Source organism: Emericellopsis cladophorae (genome assembly GCF_022114955.1).
Source record: "Emericellopsis cladophorae strain MUM 19.33 chromosome Unknown NODE_1_length_1489480_cov_119_871856, whole genome shotgun sequence".
Classification (NCBI taxonomy): domain Eukaryota; kingdom Fungi; phylum Ascomycota; class Sordariomycetes; order Hypocreales; family Bionectriaceae; genus Emericellopsis; species Emericellopsis cladophorae.
This window is the reverse complement of record NW_026250926.1, coordinates 984,600-1,006,370: the sequence shown is the minus strand read 5'-3', so window position 1 is coordinate 1,006,370 and position 21,771 is coordinate 984,600. Positions and strand designations below refer to the sequence as shown.

The window sequence follows — 21,771 nt, the reverse complement described above, 5'->3', positions numbered from 1 at the left end:
GCTTGGTGAAAGGAGTTGGACGGCGGCCAGGATAAGGGCTCTGAGGTTTGGCGCAAAGGTGGCAAACTGACCTGCTGCGCGTGCTGATACAATACTTATTGTAGACCTTACAACGAGGCCATGCACGATGGAGATACTTGAAGTAGTCTGTCGCGCGCGCGATGCGAACTTGTCAAGCTGCTGGTAGCTTGATACGATAATAGGGAAGAATGATAGATGCGACCTCGGAGTGGAGGGGTTCCAGCTTCGAGATGTATGTCGGTGGGTGAAGGGAAATGGACCACTCGGCTGGCTGTGACTGGCCTGGTGTGCTTTCTCTAGGGGGGCAGCTGTCGTGCTGGTACTAAGCTCTTTCGCTGCTAGCGGAGGCCGGGTGTCGGCTAGGGCCACACTCCCAAGGCGCGAGTTCTTGGAAGAATCAGGTAGCGGTGAGGTGATGCACGAGTCGTAGGCGGTTGTTGCGACTCTAGCGGGGAGGCGCTCGGTTGTGGAATGTGGTAATTAATAGGCCAGCAAGATGAACGGACGGGGGAACTGCGGATCGTTCATTAGCACCTTGTCCAAAGATAATGATCTGGCCTGCAGTGAGACAGCTTCAGTGAAGTCGGTGCCAATGGATCAGACTTGGCGCTTTGCGGGCTAGCGCGGCTCAGTCCGCATACGCGACTGGAGGTGCGTAAAGGGACTGGGCGGGGAAGACTGGATTTTGCAGGACTCTGGGTGATAGCTTTCAGCCGTCCTTGACGACAATCAAGAGGGAGGGGGGCCGAGTAGCAAGCCAGGCATTATTGGAGCTCGCCGACTTCTTGGACAGTCCTCGGCGTACAGCACCAGATGCACGATGCCCAAAGTGGCCAGCGCCCAGTGGGCAGACAGCAGGGCACAGAGGGGAGGGAATGGCAACACGAGTGAATGGAACGACTCACCTTCAATGATGGCGTCAACGTCTGGCTGCCTCGCCTCGTAGCTTGGAATCCGGAGGATACAAACGCTGCCAAATGCGACAGGTCGAACCTCGCCGACCGACAGAATGACAGAAGCAGGTTGCACCGGTATGCCAGGAGCAGCCGTGTAGCCAAGGAACTCCTAGGACGGATTGCAAGTCGATATGACAACCCTCATGCAAGTCTCAATAGTGGAAGCCGGTATTGGACACAGGTCTTGAGCGTGGTCTCAGCTTAGTTTGGTGTTGGTTGGAGGGTCTCTGTGTCGTATCCGAACAGAGGCGTCGCAGATCGTCGCGGGCGCAATGTAGGTGTAGTTGAAGTACGCTCTGTGGGGTCGCTGCTGACGCTGCGTCTTCTTTGATGAGAGAAATCTGCAATGTCGCACCGGTATCATGGAAAATGAAGATGTTGATGATGAAAAGAGGAGAGCGAAAGCTGGGTATGAACCAGGCAGACTAACGTGTCCACTGGTGCCCGGCTTCAATAGGTAGGTAGTGATCCGAAGGCAGCGACGAGGCAAGATGAGGCGAAGCAGTACCTTATGTAAGCGGCGCACAATGTGTACGTCCGTTTGACGCGGCCTAAATGGTTTCAGAAGCAGTAGCTTCAACCTTTGATAATAGCTGATGACCTTGTATTGTTCGGAAACGGAATCCAGCAGTCTCACAACGATACTGGGATGATCAAGAGGCGGATAGGCGGTGAGAGTGTCGCCGTCTCCGTCAGATGAGAGTGGGTGTGCAGCTCTTCGACGTGGAAGCGCTTGACAATGTTGGTTGCGACTGAAACTTGTTGTTCGGTTGAGTGTTCTAGCGTCGCAAAATTATCTCACAGATTGCGGAACAATGAAATCAACGAAACGTTGTGAAGACGGACTGTACGGGAGCATGCTCTTCATATATAGATCTATACGTGACCTGGGATGGCTATTAATATGCACTTCCGGCCTCATCTGTCCTCTACTCTCGATACACCATGGACGCCACCCTTCTTCGTCTTCTGACTTGCCATATAGACAATCCTGCAAGGCTATGGTCGCATCGCCCTGCCCACCTTATCACGCTCTCACCTCCACCATCACTTACACTTGGAGGGGGGGCGTCCTTCAGCTTCAACGTGACTCGGCAACTAAGACACCCAAGGCCTTCGACGCTGCTTTATCCTGCACAAAGACCGGGCTACTCACAGGCAATCGTCCACTTTCCCATCTTCTTCCATCGTAAATACCGGTCACGCGTCAAGGCTGCACGTCTCATCAGCCTTGCTCATGAGGCCGCGCAGGCTCAGCGACTGGATTGGGCGCGTGAACATGAATGACAGTGGCTTCGAATGCGCGTCCATGGCTCAGTCCTACGGAGGTTGGGTTGCAAGCCTTGTCTCTCTCTGCTCCAGCGACTACATGAAGCTCGGGCTAAAGCATCCGCACCCACCCAGTATGCGCCTTGCACCGCTTCCTCTTGGACGCCTCGCCACCCCTGTCGTATCAGAAGGCTAGCCTCGCATGATGATGCACGCAAGCACTGGTCCTAATCGTCAGCGCCTAGAGAGTGTTGCGTTGCAGCAGCTCTGGCGTCGACGAATGCGCAGGTTCATGCATGATTCCCGTCGACCCCGCGATGCCGCACTCACGGTGATCGTCACGATCGCCACCCGGTTGGCACAGTCGAGACTTGAGACAGCAGTAGCCGCAACGTGCGCCGGACGTGAGCTGAAAACCTAGAGTCGACTGGTCTTGCGTACGCGTTCATTGTCGACATGATGAGAGATCAGGAATGGGCATCCGCTTTGGATAGACTGGTATGCATTCAAAGGCCAGTGGGGCCGCAGGGGCGTCCGGCCCGTCCAGTCAGTTCAGCAGCAAGTGAGCAACCTCCTGCCAGCCCACTCTTGAGTCTTCAGCGGTGCAAGGTGCCACCTGCCAGGCTGCTGGCCAATAAAATGCACGCATCTAATCGATACGCACCCGCCTGGGGATCACTCTCGCCAACCTCACTTGTCTTGACTTGTTGGAGCTACCGTCAACTCGACCTTCAGCCTTCCACACCACACCACACCTCCGCCTCCTCCTCAGCGTGTCCCAAGACCAGACCCTCTGCGCGAGACACCTCCGTCGTCCCCCCAAACGCTCGGCAAGCTCCACCTGGGTTTAGGTTGGTCGCATCGTCGCGACCATCCGTGCTTCGCATTACCTCACGAGTCATCGCGGAGGCGACCATCACCGCCATTTCTGCGGCCTCAGCCCGCCTTTCTTTGCGGTACGCGCGGTCTCGTCCCGTACCCTCTTTCCTAGCTTCCCTGCTCGCGCCCGTGTTAGCCCCAGGTTGGACTGTTGGTGGCGAAACTTCGAGCTGCTGCCTCGCTGCACATTGGTAGGCATCTATCTCCCTGACTGTTACCTATTGCGTGGACACGAGGCTTATTGTGAAGTTGGCTGCTCACTGATTTGACCCTGGTTCCCCCACCCTTCCCCAGAGGCGTCCCTTCTTTCCTTCTGTGCTTGCGACTGACCACATCTTCAGTAGTGGAGCTTCCTCTCCGACCCGAGCCAAACTGCGCCGATCTACCACTCAACGTTGTCGCTAAACTTTCCGAAATAACACAATTGCAACTGTCGCCATGGCGCAACAGTCGCTCCGGGACTCGTTTAACTCCCTAGGATGGAGTCGCCGCGATGAACCGGTGACCACAGCACCACAGACAGGGCTTCTGTCTTCCATCAGGAACATGAATCCCTTCCAAGGGTCCGGCTATGTTCGCTTGCCGACCGCCGAAAATCAAGGGGCACCCCTCCCAGCGGCTTCGAGACGAGAGGAGGAAGAAGGCTGGTTTGTCCGTGAGTCTACTCTTTGCATTCAAGCGCAGTTAGGCCCCTGCGTCGGGAGTGTGTGCATTGCGTCTAGAGCCACGCTTCCGATGCTGCATGTGATACCCTTCGATGCGCCAATGCACGATACGAAGCTTGCTGACTGGGTATCCTCACAGTGAGCAGATGGGACCGTTTGATGGTCTTTGCGGCATGCAACCTCGCCGCCGTAGCATGTTTCGTCATATGTTTTACCTTGTTTCCGGTTCTGTCGCTGAGACCGCGCAAGTTCGTCATTCTGTAAGTGCTATCAGCTACCATGGGATTTCCTTAGCGCCTTTGACTTTCCCATGATACCCATGTGATCGCCACGCATGACACACACACTGCCCCCCAACCAAGTGCCGTGACACCAGCTTCCCAGTTTCTGCCTTCATCCCCCAGTCGTCGTTGCTGAAAGCCCTCCCTGTCCGGAGCTAATGTTGCGTAGGTGGTCCGTCGGCTCTGTCATGTTCTTGGCATCATTTGCTGCTGTTATGGGCCCTATGAACTATGTTTATCATCTTCTGTCGACGCCCAGGCTACCCTTCACCGCTGGATACTTTGGCTCCATCTGCCTGACGTTGGTCTTTGCTATCAAGGTATCGTTGCGCCGTCAGAATGTCAATGACTACAGTGGGCTAACGAACTCTAGCTTCAAAGCACGATCCTGACGCTTTTCGCGGCCATTGTACAGCTTGCGTGCCTGGTGTGGTACTTAGTCAGCTACTTTCCCATGGGCTCGACTGGCCTGCGCTTCGCCACTACCTATGGCGCCCGCCAGGCTGCGTCATGGATGGGTTGATACATCAGGCGCAGCCTTGCATGTTGATTTCTGAGATGTTCTTGTACAATAAGCGTGTGTACTACAAAGACTGCGTGAAAATGACAGACGGGGTTGCTCTGTGTGTCCCGTGGTGGGCTGTAATACGACCCTGAACTTGGCCTATTGCGCGACATTATCCGCAGTCGGTCTTAAGGGGGTTTTTGGGGAACTCAACGCGTCATCTTCTTCTATCTACGTCCAAGGATGCCTGAAAGTCGTGACGATGGTGCTCATGGGACCGCAGCAGCGCGAGTGGGCGGAAACAAACTGCGCGAGCTAGCATTAAGTGTATAACTTTCCTTTTCGGTACTTGAGACCATTGGGGTAGCCCTATACCATCGTCTGGAAGCATGATTCCCAGAGAGAGAAACATTCGCATGTGTAAGCGACTACTTACTCCATTTGTGAATGCTGAATTACATCCCCGTCACAGGGACGACGGATTGGGGAATTCCGAGTATCACCCAAAGGGTGCTTCGGTGATCCATATGCCGGGAGTCCGAAGTAACTGAGCGGTATTCCGTAGAGGCCGTCAAGATCACATGACGATGAGCTGTGGTTTGTGAGCAACACTTTTCTTAAGCACAGCACTACGGAGCACTAACAATACCAAATATGTTTGGTAGGTATTAACGTGAGTAATCAGACATCAAACTACTCACAAGTAAATACGAGCTTTTTCGATTTCAAGATAACATTATTAGTCGCGAATTAAGCTTAGTTGACATAGTCCGTCACAGGTTCAGTCCCCTATTGCTATACTATGGCAACGACCATCCACTGTACTCGGCCGTAGGCCACTGAAATGCAATCACTCCAGGTCGGGACTTGTCACCCAACTTGACTGCTCGTACGCACGCAAACGCCGCCAAGGCCTGCAAAGAATTGTCGGCGTCTTACAAGCGAGTGGATTCATTTGAGGAATTTTTGCGTTCGACAAGAGGGGAATGGCCAGCCAGGCGGCAGATGCCCACTGTAGTTGCACTCTAGCCTACCTTATTAGTACGTAGCGCTGTGCCTCAGGCTGCCCGAGGCTGCCCGCGGCCTGCCTGTATCATGTATGGTCATCCATCCCCCATTAGACATTGATTAGGCCGCTTCCGGTCACTGCGAATTAATTACACCTCCAACTTTTGTGATGCGTGGCCAAAGATCAATGTGCGATTCCGCGGTCTGTTCCAGCGGTGATGAAGACCCTCGACACACAAACATAAATGTGCACCAAAGTCAAATAAAAAAGTGAGTTGGCCAGCAGGACTGGACCTGAGAAGATAAAAAGGACGCTGAAGACTCGCTCAATTATTATCCACACCCAAACCGCCGCAACTACGGATACTACTACGTACTGCTACCCACACACAACCGCACTCTGCCCGCACTCTGCCCTGCCCGAGAGCGCAAAATTAAATAACCTCCGGGATTCATTTTCGTCAGTCGGGTCCCTTTGGATTTTTTCCCACTGAACCCTACCCGACATCAACCCTCTCTTTCCTTCTGCCTGACTCCTTGCTCAGGTCACTTTTCTCGAGTACGCATCACCGACTGGCCCTTTGACAGCTTTGTCATAACCCCAGTTGCGCAATCCGGCTCACCACGCCTCCTTTCGCGACCCCCTCCTACAAGTGAATACTTGGCGAGGACAAGCGACCACGCACGCAACCTGCTGCATCAACTTCACCGAGGTCTCCAGTCCCCTCCCCCCAAACCAACCACCAACCAAGCTGTTTGCCTCACGGCCACAGCTGCCAGTGCGCCCACTGTTAACAATAGCGACATCCGGTCTGCTTGTGCCATTTTGCTCCTGCCTCTGTTTGTGAGCGCTTGCCTCAGCAGAGTCGATCCTCCTCGCGTACCGCAGGCACTTGCCTTATTCGTACCCGGCAGTGCCATCCGGGTCGACCTACATACCACAGTCAGCCGTCAACACCACCGCGTCTGTCGATTCCCTTCGCCCACGAGCTCGCATCCCTTTGCCCGACTCGTGATTCACCAGCTGGACCATACTACGTACTTACTCAGTTGGCCCGTCTATCGAGAGTCTAGGTTTCCCAAGCCGTACAGCGAGACCGACATCGCGAAATTTGTTCACGCCTTGCGCATCTAAACAACTCAACTCGATTCCGCACACGCAGACTCGAACCTTCTCCTCCTCGAGCTCGAACCCGGGTCTTCAGGGCACTCGAGCTCTTCGCGGAATATTTCGGATCCGTCTTCGGTCTGGTTTTGAGTTCGGACGATTGGTTCTTATTCGCACACACGACCAAAAATTTCTACCACAACACCTTTCGATACCCCTTTTGAAATGAGCTTTGGCTCATCCACTTCCGAGATGGCTTCTGCATCCTCGTTTTCATATGCTCAAGCCGCGAAAGGCCAGGGCACACCAGCGCAAACCCAAGCCGCGAATCAGTCGGCTACCTCAGAAATGAACGGAACAAACGACGCTCCCAGTGCTCCGGTCGAGGAGAAACCCTCCACCTTGGAAGAGCCCTCCAGCCAAACGGCACACTCAGCGCCGTCTACCGATACCTCCACAACCAGCGCCGAGAGGCATGATAATGAGAGCGTTTCCGCCGTTAGCGAGACCCAGACGACCGAGTCCGCCCCCGAGAAGCGCCCAGAGGCAAAGCGCGATGGAGAGGTCAGCCGGTTAGATCAGCCTTGGAGACAGGCAGAGAAGAGTGCGCGATCGTCTAGCGCGGCTACCCGCTCAGTCGATGAGCAGGATTCGAGGAGGCAGCGCAAAGGCAGGAAAGGCAAGCCATCAGAGAAGCAGGCCGGCGATGCGACTCCCAGCTCAGAGCAGAGCAAAGACGAGCCCGAGGCACCCAAGGTCGAACTCTCCGAGGCACCCATCCCCACAGTCAACATCTGGCAGCAAAGGAAAGCTGCGCAGGTCAAACCAAAGTCGGAGACGCCAGCCACGGCAAGCTCTGCGCCCATTGACCAGAATGCCGACCCCAAACCCGCTGCAAACAACAGCAGCAATACCAAGACCACTTTCTCCGATGCCAACGGAGTCAAGCCTGCGCCGCGCCCTGCTGAGAAGTCGGAGCGCAACGGCAGCCGTGGCAACCGGGTTCCTATCCGTGAGATTCGTGACCCTAAGGCCGGTGTCCCTCCGTCGGTAGCTGATGCCGTCTCTTGGCCAACGCCCGAGACTGCCACCTCTGAGGAGCCGAAGAAGGCAGCTGAAAAGGCTGCCGACAAGGAAGTCAAGGACGAGAGCGCACCAAAGCCTCGCCAGAAGAACGAGTGGGTCAAGTACGATTACGTGCCAACAGTTGCGTTTGAGACGCAGCTCCCGCAGATGCGCGGCTCCAAGCCTCGTGGCGGCGCCAAGGGCACTGGTAGCAGCAGGTCCTCCACTGCGGCTCAGGCTGGTGAGAAGGCCACCGCTACTACACCGACCAAGTCCACCGAGACAAGAGATCGCACCAGGGAGGCATCTAGCGCTGGTGGTCGCAACTCCTCCCAGCCACCCGCCAGCAAGCGTGCCCCCGCTGAAGGTGCTCCGGCTCGCGGCGAGCAGCGCAAGCCTGCCCACAACACCGCCGGAGACCGTGTTAAGGACATCGCATCAAGCCAGCAAACAGTAAGTGTCCAATATCTCAATTTCTCGTTTGCAATACTAATTTGATGTAGGAGCAACAGCCTGCCGCTCGCGAACCGCGCAGTGAGCGCGGCCGTGGTGGATACCGTGGTCGGGGTGGTCACCACAACGTGAACGGACACTCACAGCACCAGAGCACGTCGAACGCTGCGGGTGCGTCGTTCTCCAACGGGAACGTGGCTGGTCGGACATCCGGCCCTTATAGCCCTCCTCTTCGCAATGGACACGGCCAGGGTCAGATGTACATGCCATCCGCGTCGCGCGGCGGCCGTGGCGCGCGTGGTGGTAGCAACTATCACCGCATGTCGCTTCCCAACGGTGGTACTCGTCTTCCTCCTGTGCAGACGCACTACGCTCCTTATGACTACCAGATGCCCATGTCCGCCGTGGCCTACCCGCAGACGCCATACGTGGACCCCATGCTCGCCGGCGTGCTGATGAAGCAGATCGAGTACTATTTCTCAATTGAAAACCTGTGCAAGGATGTTTTCTTGCGCAGGCATATGGACGGGCAAGGCTACGTCCCGCTCCTCTTCATCACTGCATTCAAGCGCATGCGGGAGATTGCCTCGGACATCTCGATTGTGCGCGCTGTCTGCGAGACGTCAGAAGTCATTGACTACATCATCGAGCCGGATGGTACTGAACGTCTTCGCCGTCGCGACGGGTGGCAGACCTGGGTCCTTCCGACGCAAGAGCGCGACGAGCTGGCCCGCACGGATGGCCCAGCCAAGGTCACCTACAAGAGCCGTGCCTACCAGTACCCCCAGCAGGGTCAGTTCAACGGGATGCAGTCACCTTACGGCATGGGCTCGCAGCAAGAGTACCACCAGCATTTCGCCGATGCGCAGAGCTACAACATGGCGAACGGCATGCCCAACGGAAACGGGGCTGCCACGCAGCTCTCTGCCGAGGTCCCCGACTTTGCACCCGCTCAAGCTGCCGGACTGCCGAACGGGCACGTGTCGGCTGCCGCCGTCAATGGTGTTGCCCACGATGACAACGCCCAAGCCGCCGGGCTCTCATGAGCGTTGTCTCGCCTTGCGGTGTGATACATTGAGGGTGACTTTGCAGACTCTCACGAAGCAACTTTGGCCGTACATCTACTTTCAATTCGTTCTTGCAGCGGCATTTTGTGACATATGGGCGGAAAGTACGGTCTTGGACTTGTGATCATGGCGACCAGACCACACCACACGAACGAACGACATGATACCAGCGCCGCGACGGGTTTGGCGGGCCGTGTCCGTCTGCACGAGCTTCGTGTACATGCTGGACAACTGGTATTGCTTTTAATTTCAGCGATTCGGGAAAAATGACGATATATGGGCCACTTTTGAGAGCGCGTGTGCTCACACAATGGACACTGCACGACCAGGATGGGCCCGGAACTTTGACACAGACCGAGCTGCCACGGTGACTTGGTTGTCAGAGCGCAGAACTGGACGCTGTCAGCTGACGCATGGAGCTGTCTGTTCCCGAGAGGGAACAGATGGTCTCCATGTGGACGAGGCTTACAGCGTATGGAACAGGGGAAGAAAACGGGCGATTGAGAAGAGCATGCACGGCGCTTGGCTTGAGAATTTGTCTGCCGTTACAGCCTATTATGCGTCTGTTCTTGACCTCTTGATCAATGCTGCTTGGTTGCTTCACCGATGCTTCTGTCAACATCCCAGCATTGGCCGAGTGCGTGCTTACGGCCGCCATGCTAGACTTTCCATTTCTTTTCCGCAGACATCCATGATGGCCTATTCCATCACCGGAGTTCAAAATTTTCAGACCAGCAAAAACAAAAAGGGCGGATTATTGTTGGAAAGCATCAACTCTTGTGCGAGGAGGGACCTTTCTGTCTCGGATGCATCAACCAGGGCTTCTACTCCAACAAACCCCCCAAAAAAAGTGGCATTTCCTGCTTGTTGAATTTCTTCCAGAGGATCGGAAAGGCTGTTCCTCTTTCTCTTTCTCAGGCTTGGTTACTATGCATTGCAATTGCACATAGATGATGGACAATGATTTCCCTTCCTTCTCTCTCTCTGGCCGGCATCCTCCCCCCTTTCTTTTCTCTCCCCGTCTATCATACTCAGCGAGAGACATTGTACGAATACCGAGGCACAGGGGGTCCAGTCAGTTCAGGCACAAGGGGATTCCGCGTTTTGATTTACCATTTGGTTTTGCGGTACATAAAAGAAATAAAGACTATTACATAGTGTAACAAGACATGTGCACGACGACGAGTGGATATGTGTGAATTGTGTCAACTCGTACATGAGAAGCCAATTGTAACTCAAAGCTATATGATTTGGATGCTAATTAACACAGCGGGAAATGAGTGAACTCCTCCAGGTGCCCCTCCTTGTTCCTATTTTATTCCAGTGGTTGGCCCATGTTGGTGCCTATTACTACGTTGCTGAGTGCCTCACAGGGCCATGGCGATGCCGACAGCAGCAATGGCGCCAAGAGCACCGGCAAAGGGCCTGGCGAGGGCTGCTGCGCCGGGTTGGTCCTCGTCATCACCGCCGTCCGTCTCGACAGGGTTGCCGTCCTCGTCAGTCTCGGTGGGCGACTCGGTCTCCGTAGCGGCGTCCGTCTCGGTGACGGTGGTGCCGCTGCTGCTGCCAATGGGCGTCGTGAAGGTGACTGTCTCTGCAGGGGTGGTGACGGTTACGATCCTTGTTGGATTGGTCATGTCAGCGCATTGGGGACTGGTGGATTGGGATGGATGGATAGATGTGTGGGACTTACGGAGTGTCCTCTGACATGGTGGTGGGTGTCTCGAGTGGCATGGAAGGGACGTAAACATCTGTGTTGGTGTTGGTCTCTGTGAAGGTGCCGAGGGGGAGGCCGGTGTGGACGACGCCGTCCGAGGTCCATGTCTTTGGCTCGACGGGGAGGGTGAACTCGCCCTGGCGCCTGGGAGATGGAACGACTGTCAGCTTGAAGAGGTTGAAGGTGGATGGGTACCCATTTCGAGGGATACCTACTTGATCTTGGAAGCCGAGGCTGTCAGAGCCAAGGAGGCAGTAGCGAAGAGAGCGGAACGCATGATGAGTGACGTTGAATGCGTGTGGTGGTTGTATACGTGAATTCAGGGTCCAAGATCTGGGGTAGTGTACGTCCTCGACACGGAAGTGGGTGGATGGGGATACAATAGCAGATAAGGTAGCGAGAGCACAAAACGTTAGTCGTGTGAGATGAACATGGGAAGCAGGGAGCACACGCTATGTGGACAAGCACTGCTATTCATATATACGAGGACCTGTCTGTTGTTGCAACGTCGGAAGCCGAGCGTAGGACGTGTGTCCTGTTGTTGGCTGGCCGGGACTTGGACGGGCGGTGCTAGCGCCCCAGCGATCGCCCTCACGAACGAATTGCGTGGAGGGGATGTGCATTGGTTACCGTGGGGATTCGCTGAGAAAGGAAGGCTGCAAGGTATACTTTACGGCAGCGAAGACTCTGAAACGGCACATCGCAGTGCGGGCTGGAGAGTATTTACCGGCTGCAGTGGCCTGGACGCCTGGGCCTGGGTTGAGGGTCTTTCACGCCGTGCGCACAGTCGGACCACTTGGCTGTGCCAGTCAGGGACGTACATGTACTATGCTGGGCTTCCTGTCATGTCAATGTGGGAAGGAGAGGAGAGGAGAGGGAGGATCCTTTGAGCGGCAGCCTGTTCAAGTATCTGCCCCGTCCGTGGTGATGATCATCAGACTTGACGGAGTCGTCAGAGTCAAATGCTCGCCACGTAAGTTGCAGCCCAGAAAGGCAGCTCTCGGAAAGCTTGGCACTGGCAGCTTCTGGCTTGCAATCTCACAGGTGAGGTGGCCCCAGGCACCTGGTATGTGATGTCATAAAGTGTGGCTGGGCGGGGTCAGCTGTGGCGCAGCCGTTTAAGACGCCTGGGAACTGGCTGGGCAGAGGTAGTGATGCAAGTTCTTCACATTCGCGCTGCCGATTGATGAATGCCATGTCAAGAACTACTGCAGCCAGTCAGTCTGTGGCACAACGGCACGTAATACACGGTCCAGGCTGAATTATACCGCCGCAGTCCCTGCGAGGCTGCGACCGCGCCGGCTTCGCGCCCAATGCGCCATGCCCAATGGCCGTGATCACGGCCCAACAAGACTCGTTCGAACTTGGTCCCGACGGACAGTGTGCCCAATATTGACATGCTGAGAGGCGTGTGGATGCAGGCCAGCAGGGGAATGCCGGGCACCTCACGACAGAGAGAGCATCGAGACTCTTCTGTCTCAGCAAAGGGCGCCTACAAACGCACGTACTGGTACAGGTGCAGGGAAGGAGGCTGGAGAGGTCACTCGCCCTCGTCGTTGGTCCATGGCCAGTCTCGCATCGGTCCAAGTGGCTCGCATTACGTCGTTGCTGCCCCGCTTCGCCCGTCAAAGTCATCATTCTGGCCTCGGAGTTTCTGCCTCTCCGTTCGCACGCAAAGACTCCAGCATCATTCGGCCCGGTTTACTGTCGCGAGAGGGGACAGTGCCCTGATGGAGGAAGCCAGGCCTCTGTTGGGCACCCATAGACGTGCTTCTTTCTGCTCTCCTTCTTCCAGCATCATTGCCTTGCTTACCTGTACATGTACTTTGCTTGCGTTGCGTGGGTCAGCCCGCCAATAAGCCCTCCTCCTGACCTGCATCTACCCTGGTCTAGTCTACCGAGACTACCATAGCTGGGGCCTGGGCCTGGCGCTGCCCTCTTTCCAGTCCAGTGCAGTCATCCTGCTCGACATATTCCAAAGGGTTGCTTGCATCATTTCTCTCTCTTGCATAGCCCGCAATCAGACTTACTTGATCGTCGTTGCGTTTCTACACCGACCGTCTCCTTTCAACCAAGCAAGCACCTACGTACGTACGTATATACCGTACACATCTACAAAGAACATATCTGGACACCACGAACTAGAACGCCACATCGGATGTCAGCTTACGAGTACGAGCGGGACTATCCCCGCCGGTACGTTCGCGAGGAGCGCCGCGAAGAGCGTGACCCTCGCTATCTCGAGACCCGCGAATGGCGCACATCGCACCGCGAGCTTGTCCCACGCGAGCCTCGCCGTGAGGACAGTGACCTCTCCGTCGAGGAGATCCGCAGGGAGTTCCCGCCACCCTCCGGCAGCCGCGACATTCGGCGAGCCCGCTCGGCCGAGCCGTACTACGACGATGACTACTACGATGACTACCGCCGAGACCGCGACTACGACCGTCGCTCGCGCCGGGGCATGGGCAGCCGCACGCCCTCCTACTACGAGGAGGGGGGCCGCGAGCGCAAGTCCAAGCACAAGGCCATGTCCAAGGAGGAGAAGATCATGGCGGCCGTCGCCGGTGCTGCCCTGCTGGCCGGTGGAAAGGAACTCTACGACCGACACGAGGCTAAGGAGGAGAGGAGCGACGTCCAGCGCAACATGCTCTCGTCCGCGGCCCTCGCTGGTGTCGGTGCCTTTGCCGCCTACCAGGGCGCCGAGTTCTACAACAAGCAGCAGGCCAAGAAGGACCAGAAAGCGACCTACATCCTGCACCGTGGCCGCGACGGCCATGTGAGCGAATACTACTCGGACGACGACGACGACAAGAAGGGCAACAAGAACTTCCTGGAGAGCGCCCTGGCGGCCACCGGCCTCGGCGCCGCCGTCAAGTCTCTGACGGGGGGCGGCGATAAGGACGACCGGTCCGACACACGCAGCCGTCGGGGCTCGAGGTCCCGCTCGCGCTCTCGCGGCGACGGCGCCAACAAGATGCAAAAGGCAGCCATGGCGTCTCTGTTGGCCGGCGCCACCGAGGCCTTCCGCGTCTCCAGGGAGCCTGGCAGCTGGAAGGGCGAGAAGGCCAAGCGCGTCATGACGGCTGCGGCCGGCGCAGCCACCGTCGACGCGGCGCAGGATGCGGACCATGGCAAGCTCGGCATGGTACAGTCCGTCATTGGTGGCCTGGTCGGCAACCGCCTCGTCAACGGCTCCAAGGATGAAATTGAGGAAGACAAGGCCACAGGACGCAGCCGCTCACGTTCGCGGGCCCGCTCCCGCTCCCGCTCTCACGATGGCGGTGGCGGCGCTGGCTTGGCCGCCCTCGCCACCGCCGGTCTCGGTGCTATCGGTGCCAAGAAGGCGTACGACGCTCACCAGTCGCGGTCGCGGTCACGCAGCCGCCGAGGAGGCGACGACGACGACGACTACTACTCGCGAGATGGCTCGCCTGACCGCCGTCGCAACCGGAGCCGCAGCCGCAGCGTGGTGGACAAGGCTCGCAACAGCCTGGCCAAGCTGGGCATTGGCAGCGCAGCGGCCGGCGCTGCCGCCGATGACGACCGCCGTCGCACGCAGGACGACTTTGATGACCGGGTGTCCTCGCGTCGCGCGCGACGCTACTCGGATGACATGTACGACGATGCCCCTCGCTCGCGCCGCGGGGGTGAAGCGCGCGACTACTACGACGATGAGCGTTCATACCGCAGCGGACGCCGGGACAGACGGGGAGGGGGCCGGTCCGACTACACGTCCGAGTCGGACCTAGGAGACTCGTCGGACGATGAGAAGCAGGCGAAGAAAATGAAAGGTAAGCAAATCCTCAAAACGGGTCTCGCAGCCGTCGCCACGGTCCACGCAGCACATGAGGTGTACCAGAGCATGGAGAAGAGAGCCGTGCGGCAAAAGGCCGTGCGGGAGGGGCGTCTGAGTCCGGCCGAGGCGCGCAAACTCAAGACCAAGGCGATGATGCAGGATGCGGCATCCATCGGCATCGCCGCCATGGGCGTCAAGGGCGCCGTCGACGAGCTCAAACAGGCCAAGGAGATGTCGCACGAGTGCAAGCATTTCCAGGAGGAGAAGGCGCGCCGGCACGAGAAGCGCCTCCAGAGGCGCCAGAGGCACCAGAGCGTTGGCGGCTACCCTCGCGGACGGGCGGACAGCTGGGCGACCTCCGACCGACGAAGCCACTACGACGACGGCTATGAGTCGGACGATGACTACTACGACGACGAGCCGTGGTACTACGACGGGAATCCGTATCGTTCCAACACCTTGCCCGCGCCCTCCATGAGCGGCCGTGCAAGGTGAGACGGGTTCTCGCCTAGTTCCGACGCATGACGCCTGACGACTTTGATGAGCAACGACATTACACGACATGAGGAGGAGTCCCCTGGACGAGGAAAAGGGGGTCATTTGCGCTGGTGCACTAAGTACTGCGTGGATCTGGCGCAGAAAAGGAAAAAACAAGATAGACGGTGACTGGCTGTGGCGACGACTGCGATGCATCCATCCATTGACCTCTTCTTCTTCTGCTTGCCCTTTCTTCTTATCCCTCTCTGCTACTGTACTGATAACTAATGAGAATCTACATTGTTCACAGATCGCCGCTACTAAGCAAACCAACCCCTGTCTGCCCTAGGGCTATGGTCGATTGGAGGGACGTGTCACGACGACACGGGATCGTGCAGCATATGCGGCACGACAAAAAGGAATGGGCATCGTGAAACAAGGAAAGGGGGCGGCGGGCAAGCATCAGTGGCTTGGGGTGCGCTAGACGTTCTCCGATCCCGAGGGTGCTGCATCAAGAGGAGGAGGGATCTCGATTCGATGTACTCCGAACGTAGGGAGGGGCAGGACGGTGCCTCGTCCGTCCGCTTGGCGGTGCCGGGGTGTGGTTCATGTTTGGATTTGTTCTCGTGGGATATAAACGGGGGGAAGGGGGGGGGAGCTGTTGCGTCTTGGCCATGTTGTGGTCAACGGCAAAGTAGACAAGAGTCACGACACGTAACGATACGAATTGATGATATGACGGCCTGGTACTTGGACTGACTGGCTTCTTATGTTGAGATCTAGCGATACTGTGTTAGGTACTCCGTACCTTATCGTGGAATGCGGTGTGCGTCCAGTGGGAGGGAGTCGGCCGGGATGATGTCATGCCACATGCTCCTCTGGGCTTCCAGGTTCTCAACTTGTCCCGGGTGTGGATGGATGTGTTGGCTGGTTATTTAGGAGCAAATCAAGTAGCTTAGCTTCTTGCGATTGGACTCATAGTATTGGACCCCTGATCGCGGTCTCGCGGTTCCCAGTCGTGGGCGGCGCGATCCGTCCGCGTTGTCGGCTCACTCACTCACTCCCTCCTCCACTGCGCCATCACAGACATCATCACACCATGTTAGAACTGGGGAGGCAAGACGATAAACGCAGGATATGCTGAGCTGTTGAACATACACGCTTCATCCTCTCTAGACTAACGATAAGCCCAGCCCACCCCTCACGACACCTCCCCCCCGCTCTGCTTCCACTTCTGCGCCATGGCCATGATGCTCGCCATGCCCTTGGCCTGCTGGTCGTCCGCCGGGAAGACGTAGTCAAAGTACTCCTCCCAGCTGTCCCCGTCCTCGCCCCGCCGCCTCTTCTTGACCTTGCGCGGCATCTGCTTCTGCACGCCCTCCACGTCCTCCTCCGTGCCGTGCGTACGCTCAAACGCCAGCCAGGCGTTGAGCAGCGTGACACGCTCCTCCTTGAGGTCGGCATCGCGCAGGCGGTTGTGCGCGCGCGTAAAGACCTTGCGCGCGCGCGCCTTGGCCTCCTCGCTGACGGGTGCTTCCTCCTCTTCTTCTTCTTCTTCGTCTGCCTCGTCGTCCTCGGGAATGTTGATCTCAAAGTGGGCATAGCTGATCCAGACCTTGACGTGGTCTGTCTTGTCGAGCAGGCGCTCATACAGGTCGCGCGCGCGCTCGTACTCGCCTTCCTCCTCCTCAAAGTCAATGTAGGCCTTCCACAAGAGCTCGGGCATGTCGAGCGATGGCTGGCTGGTCGCGAGCTCAAAGATGGCCCGCGCGCGCTCGAGGTCGTCGAGGCCGCGCTCCAGCTCGGCGAAGCGGATCCACGTCGTCGCGTTGGCCGGGTTGAACTCGACGTGCTTCTCGTACAGCGTGCGGCAGCGCACAAACTCAAACAGCCGACGCTCGAGGTCAATGTACCCGTGGAACAGCTTGTCCTTGGGGCACTGGCCCAGGGCCCGCCCCAGCAGCTTCCGCGCCGCCGTGAGCTCGCCCTGGCGGATCTCGAACTGGGCCGCCAGCAGCCAGATCTTGGCAAAAGTGAACTTGTTGTGCGGGATGAGGCCGAGGCAGGTCTGGTAGATCTGCCGCGCCCGCTCCACGTCGGCCCCCTCCGTCTCCTCCCAGAGCGCGTAGAAGATCCAGATGTAGATGTACCGCCGCCAGTGGCGCTTCTCCTGTGTCGGGGGCACCTGCGCAATGGCGCGCTCGTAGACGTCCCGCACGCGATCGGCGTCCCGGGACGACTCCTCCAGGCCCGCATAGTCGAACCACGAGTCGTAGTTCTTGGGGTTCTCCTTGACCAGCTCCTCGTAGTATCGCCGCCTCTTGGACAGGACAACGTCCTCCACGCCGTCCCTGTCGCCAAACTGCTTCTCAAACGTCGTGTACGCCTTGTGCAGGGCCATGGAGCGGGACCGGGGGAGGCGGTCCAGGGCGTGCTTGTAGATGGCGCGCGCCCGCTCGTACTCCTTGAGCTTGGCCTCGAAACGCGCGTACGCAATGAACAGGCGCTCGTCCACAAAGTCGTCGCCCAGCGCCTCGACGGCATCGCCAAACACGTCGCGCACCTGGTCGCTCGTGCCGTTCTCCTCCTCAAACTTGGCCCACTTGATCCAGTTCCTCGGCTCTGGATGCACCAGGGTGAACGTCCGGAAGATGTCGCGCGCCCGGTCAAACTCGCCGTAGCGCTTCTCCAGCTTGATATAGGCGCTCCACGCCGCCTCGTCGGGTCGCCACTGCATCCAGCGATCGAAGACCTGGCGCGTGCCCGGGATGTTGCCCAGCATCTCCTCCATGTAGACGTACTTGTACCACAGCTTGTCGACGCGCGGCAATCGGGCCACGGCACGGTCCAGGAGGTTCCGCGCGTGGTTAATGTTCCTGCTCTTCATCTCCGCCTCAATGTACCGGATCCATAGCTGCACCGAGTTGGGATGCGAGTCCAGCGCTCGCTCAAAGACGGATCGGGCACGGGCGTACTCCTTCTGCTCCAGCTCCCACGCAGCGTAGCGCATCCAGTTGTTGAGATTGAGTGCATTTCGTCGAACATAGTCCTCAAACTCCTTGCGCTTGCGGCCCTGGAATTCGTGCAGCTCCTCGAGATCGGCGAAGCGTGTTGTCGGGGCCTGGAGGCCAGTGTCCTGGCGGTCGACAGCCTCGCGGAGAAGCTGCTCGGCGGAAATCTGGACAGGCGCTGCGGCCTTGTTCTTGACCCGCGGAGGGCCTCTTGAGAGCTCCATGATGGGTGCGTGCACCGGTATGATGCGCGTGGGGGGATGGGTATTTGTCGGTGGTGGTTGTGGTGGTGGCTCTGGTGATGGATGATTTTTGGGCGACGCGATCCGGCCGGAGCCTCGTCGTCCGCTGGCCTTATCGATAAGGCACCCCAGCCGAAAAGTACCTGACCTTGCCTCACCTTCCACGCCTGGTGCATCCCGCCATCAATCTTTCCTGTCACCTTTCCCAACTGCGCATCACACACTACGTACCATCATGTCGACGGTCGCAGAGGACCTGCTCAACGACTTTGCCAGCTCGGGCGACGAGGCCGAGGACGAGCCCTACAGTGGTCTCAAGAACGATGACGCGCCCCAGACAAACGGCGACCGCGAAGATGCCATGGACGTCGATGGCGCCCACGCGCGCCCCAACGGCGCGGACGACGAAGACAAGGAGATGAACGATGCGGACGACGACGAGGTCAAGATGGCCAAGATTGAGAAGATGGAGCTCGGCGGCGTCAAGGACGTGCGGAGCGTCGCGAGTCTGATGCAGACCCTGGAACCGGTTCTACAGGTTGGTCTCTCCTCCATTGCATTGCCTGCCCCCGACTGCCTCTCCCCCCCGCCCCCAGAACATCCCTTGTGGACGATTCGTTTACATCAGACCCTATGAGGAATAGAGCCCTGACGAGACGCCCTTTACACTATTTTAGAAAATCGAGCACTACCGAGCGCAAGCGGCGACGCAGACCACGAACCTGGGCAACATCGAAGACCACCCAGAGTATCACCTCCTGACACAGTCGAATAGCTTGTCGACGCATATTGACGGCGAGGTGGCTCTGGTGCACAAGTTCAACCGCGACCACTACTCGACACGCTTCCCCGAGCTCGAGCGGCTGGTGACGACCCCGTTGGAGTACGCCAAGGTGGTCATGATCCTGGGCAACGGACCCATGGACTCGGAGACCATCAAGAAGCTGCAGTCCTCCACCGACAATCCACTGGGCGTGACGCTCAAGTCCGTCCTCGACGGGCCCACCGTCATGGTCGTCACAGTGGAAGCCACCACGTCCAAGGGCCAGGAGATGTCGCCCGAGGAGCTCGCGCGCGTGCGCCAGGGCTGCGAGCTGGTCATTGCGCTTCACAGGGCCAAAAATATTCTGACGGAATATGTCCAGTCGCGCATGACCGTATTTGCGCCCAACCTCACGGCCCTGATCGGTTCCCTCACCGCCGCTCAGATGCTCAATCAGGCCGGTGGCCTGACCGGGCTATCCAAAACGCCAGCCTGCAACATCCCCTCGTGGGGTTCGAAGAAGCGCCAGGCTGGTCTCGCCACGAACATTGGTGTGCGATCGCAAGGCTTCCTCTACCACTCGGATATGATCCGCGGTATCCCCAGCGACCTCAAGAAGCAAGCCATGCGCATCGTCGCCGCAAAGCTGGTCCTGGCGGCGCGCGTCGACCGCATCCACTCCAGTCCCGACGGCGCGACGGGCGAAGAGCTCAAGGCTGCCTCCCTCAAGCGACTCGAGAAACTTACCGAGCCGGCGGAGAACAAGGGCGGCCGCGCGCTGCCCGTGCCCGACGACAAGCCCGCCCGCAAGCGAGGCGGTCGTCGCGCGCGCAAGGCAAAGGAGGCCGTGGCCATGACCGACCTCAGGACGGCGCAGAACCGCATGGCTTTTGGCAAGGAAGAGAAGGAGGCTGGCTTCGGCACGGGTGATGGCACGGTGGGTATGGGCATGATTGGGCAGCAGAACGACGGGCGCATCCGCGGGCTCCAGATCGACCAGAGGACACGCGCCAAACTGGGGCAGAAGCACAAGGGCTGGGGTGGTGCGAGCTCCCTCAATGGCGCCGCGTCGTCCATTGGCGGCTTTGGCCAGCACAACAACGGTGGCATCGCCCTTGGCGGCTCGGGTCTGCGGTCGTCGGGCGTGGGCAGCACCGTCGGTTCGGCGGGCACGGCGTCGTCCCTGGCGTTTACACCCGTGCAGGGCCTCGAGCTGGTCGATCCCAAGAAGCAGGCGGAGATGAGCCGGAAGCGGAAAGCAGAGGAGGACAAGTGGTTCAAGGGCGGGACGTTCACCCAGGCGGGCGGTGGTGGTTCTTCGTCGTCGTCTTCGTCGGGGGGGTTCAAGGTGCCGGATCTGCCACAGGCCAAAAAGGTCGATACTGGCGCGACGAAGATGGGGCCGCCTCCTTCCAGGAAATAGATGTATGGACGAGGGACTAATACCGTGGTTTGGCGACAAAGGATGGTGTTGTATTCATCTCTCAGGGCGCAGGGGCGTTGATTCGGCAGTGCAGGCATACAACTACAACGTACTGCGCATTACAGCATAGATGCTTATAAATGGCCTTACTTTACTATCTGAATCACTGTTATTGTATTCAGTGAGCATACCGCCATGAGACGTTGTTGACCAGGTTGGGTGGTTTCAATTACACAGACATGACCAGAGCTACCTGCGACAACAGCCTACCCTACAATGTATCTCATCCACCATGAACCTCGTTCACAATAGCTGCGAATATGCTATCCTGGCTCAAATACCCGGTTGCTATTTTTCTTTATTTTCATTACTTGTCTTTCCACTTGCAAGTGTCGTTTAAGTGCGTCTTCAATCACGTGTACGTACTACGGACATGTGAACCGATGGGTGTTTACACAGCAATCAGCAACCTTCAGCTGACGCATAGAGGAGCGATCTGCACCGCCTCTAGCAAATTCCATGATACGATATGGAATTCGAGCCAATGTCAACCGTGCGTGCCGACAAGCGGAGAGTGGGATGATCAGTTACCACAGGCTCTCATTCGGCTACGTAGAAAGTCGACGAGATCGACAGGTAAATTTCAAGCGTTCTGTCCGGACGTGTGGAAGGACGAGGGTGTATGGCTGAGACAGCCATGTCATCCATCGAGATCTACACAGGTTCTCGAGGGAGGAATGCGGTTCTAGCGGATGGACAATCAATTGATCACAATGCCATAAGATAGTCATGGCACGACACACGAAAAGGTCTTTTCCACCCTCTACCGACCCAGTCATGGTTGCTTTCCCATCGTTCTGTCTCGAACGGCTTGAGATCAAGAAAACTTGGGCCGTCCGTCCCCTGGTGATGAGCGAACGCACATCACACCGCTGGTCAACGTTGAGCTCCCTAGATGCTTCCATCACGATTCAGCGCCAGGGCTTTTAACTTATCTAGTACTCCGTACCCGTACGTAGTAGAAAATACTCAGTGATCCTCAACTTTGTCGTGCTGCTGCCCTGG

General features: G+C 57.7%; 6 protein-coding genes across 6 annotated transcripts; 4 read left to right on the top strand and 2 right to left on the bottom strand.

The window, feature by feature from the left end:
• Positions 1-3,563: 3,563 nt before the first annotated feature.
• Positions 3,564-4,594, top strand: J7T54_006203 (Protein transport protein-like protein; the record flags this gene model as incomplete). Its single annotated transcript, XM_051504927.1, has 4 exons — positions 3,564-3,780; positions 3,930-4,050; positions 4,241-4,391; positions 4,445-4,594. The coding sequence occupies 4 exons, from the start codon at positions 3,564-3,566 to the stop codon at positions 4,592-4,594; spliced, it is 639 nt and encodes a 212-aa protein (XP_051366720.1).
• Positions 4,595-6,917: 2,323 nt separating this feature from the next.
• Positions 6,918-9,256, top strand: J7T54_006202 (La domain-containingfamily; the record flags this gene model as incomplete). The annotated part of the gene is made up of 2 exons (XM_051504916.1): positions 6,918-8,210; positions 8,261-9,256. The coding sequence occupies 2 exons, from the start codon at positions 6,918-6,920 to the stop codon at positions 9,254-9,256; spliced, it is 2,289 nt and encodes a 762-aa protein (XP_051366719.1).
• A 1,388-nt stretch (positions 9,257-10,644) lies between these two features.
• On the bottom strand, positions 10,645-11,271 carry J7T54_006201 (uncharacterized protein; the record flags this gene model as incomplete). Its single annotated transcript, XM_051504905.1, has 3 exons — positions 10,645-10,897; positions 10,971-11,138; positions 11,210-11,271. 3 exons carry the CDS (start codon positions 11,269-11,271, stop codon positions 10,645-10,647), a joined length of 483 nt encoding a protein of 160 aa, XP_051366718.1.
• Positions 11,272-13,152: 1,881 nt separating this feature from the next.
• Positions 13,153-15,285, top strand: J7T54_006200 (uncharacterized protein; the record flags this gene model as incomplete). The annotated part of the gene is made up of 1 exon (XM_051504894.1): positions 13,153-15,285. One exon carries the CDS (start codon positions 13,153-13,155, stop codon positions 15,283-15,285), a length of 2,133 nt encoding a protein of 710 aa, XP_051366717.1.
• A 1,183-nt stretch (positions 15,286-16,468) lies between these two features.
• Positions 16,469-18,502, bottom strand: J7T54_006199 (crooked neck; the record flags this gene model as incomplete). Its single annotated transcript, XM_051504883.1, has 1 exon — positions 16,469-18,502. One exon carries the CDS (start codon positions 18,500-18,502, stop codon positions 16,469-16,471), a length of 2,034 nt encoding a protein of 677 aa, XP_051366716.1.
• Positions 18,503-18,755: 253 nt separating this feature from the next.
• Positions 18,756-20,706, top strand: J7T54_006198 (uncharacterized protein; the record flags this gene model as incomplete). The annotated part of the gene is made up of 2 exons (XM_051504872.1): positions 18,756-19,058; positions 19,198-20,706. The coding sequence occupies 2 exons, from the start codon at positions 18,756-18,758 to the stop codon at positions 20,704-20,706; spliced, it is 1,812 nt and encodes a 603-aa protein (XP_051366715.1).
• Between the last annotated feature and the right edge of the window lie 1,065 nt (positions 20,707-21,771).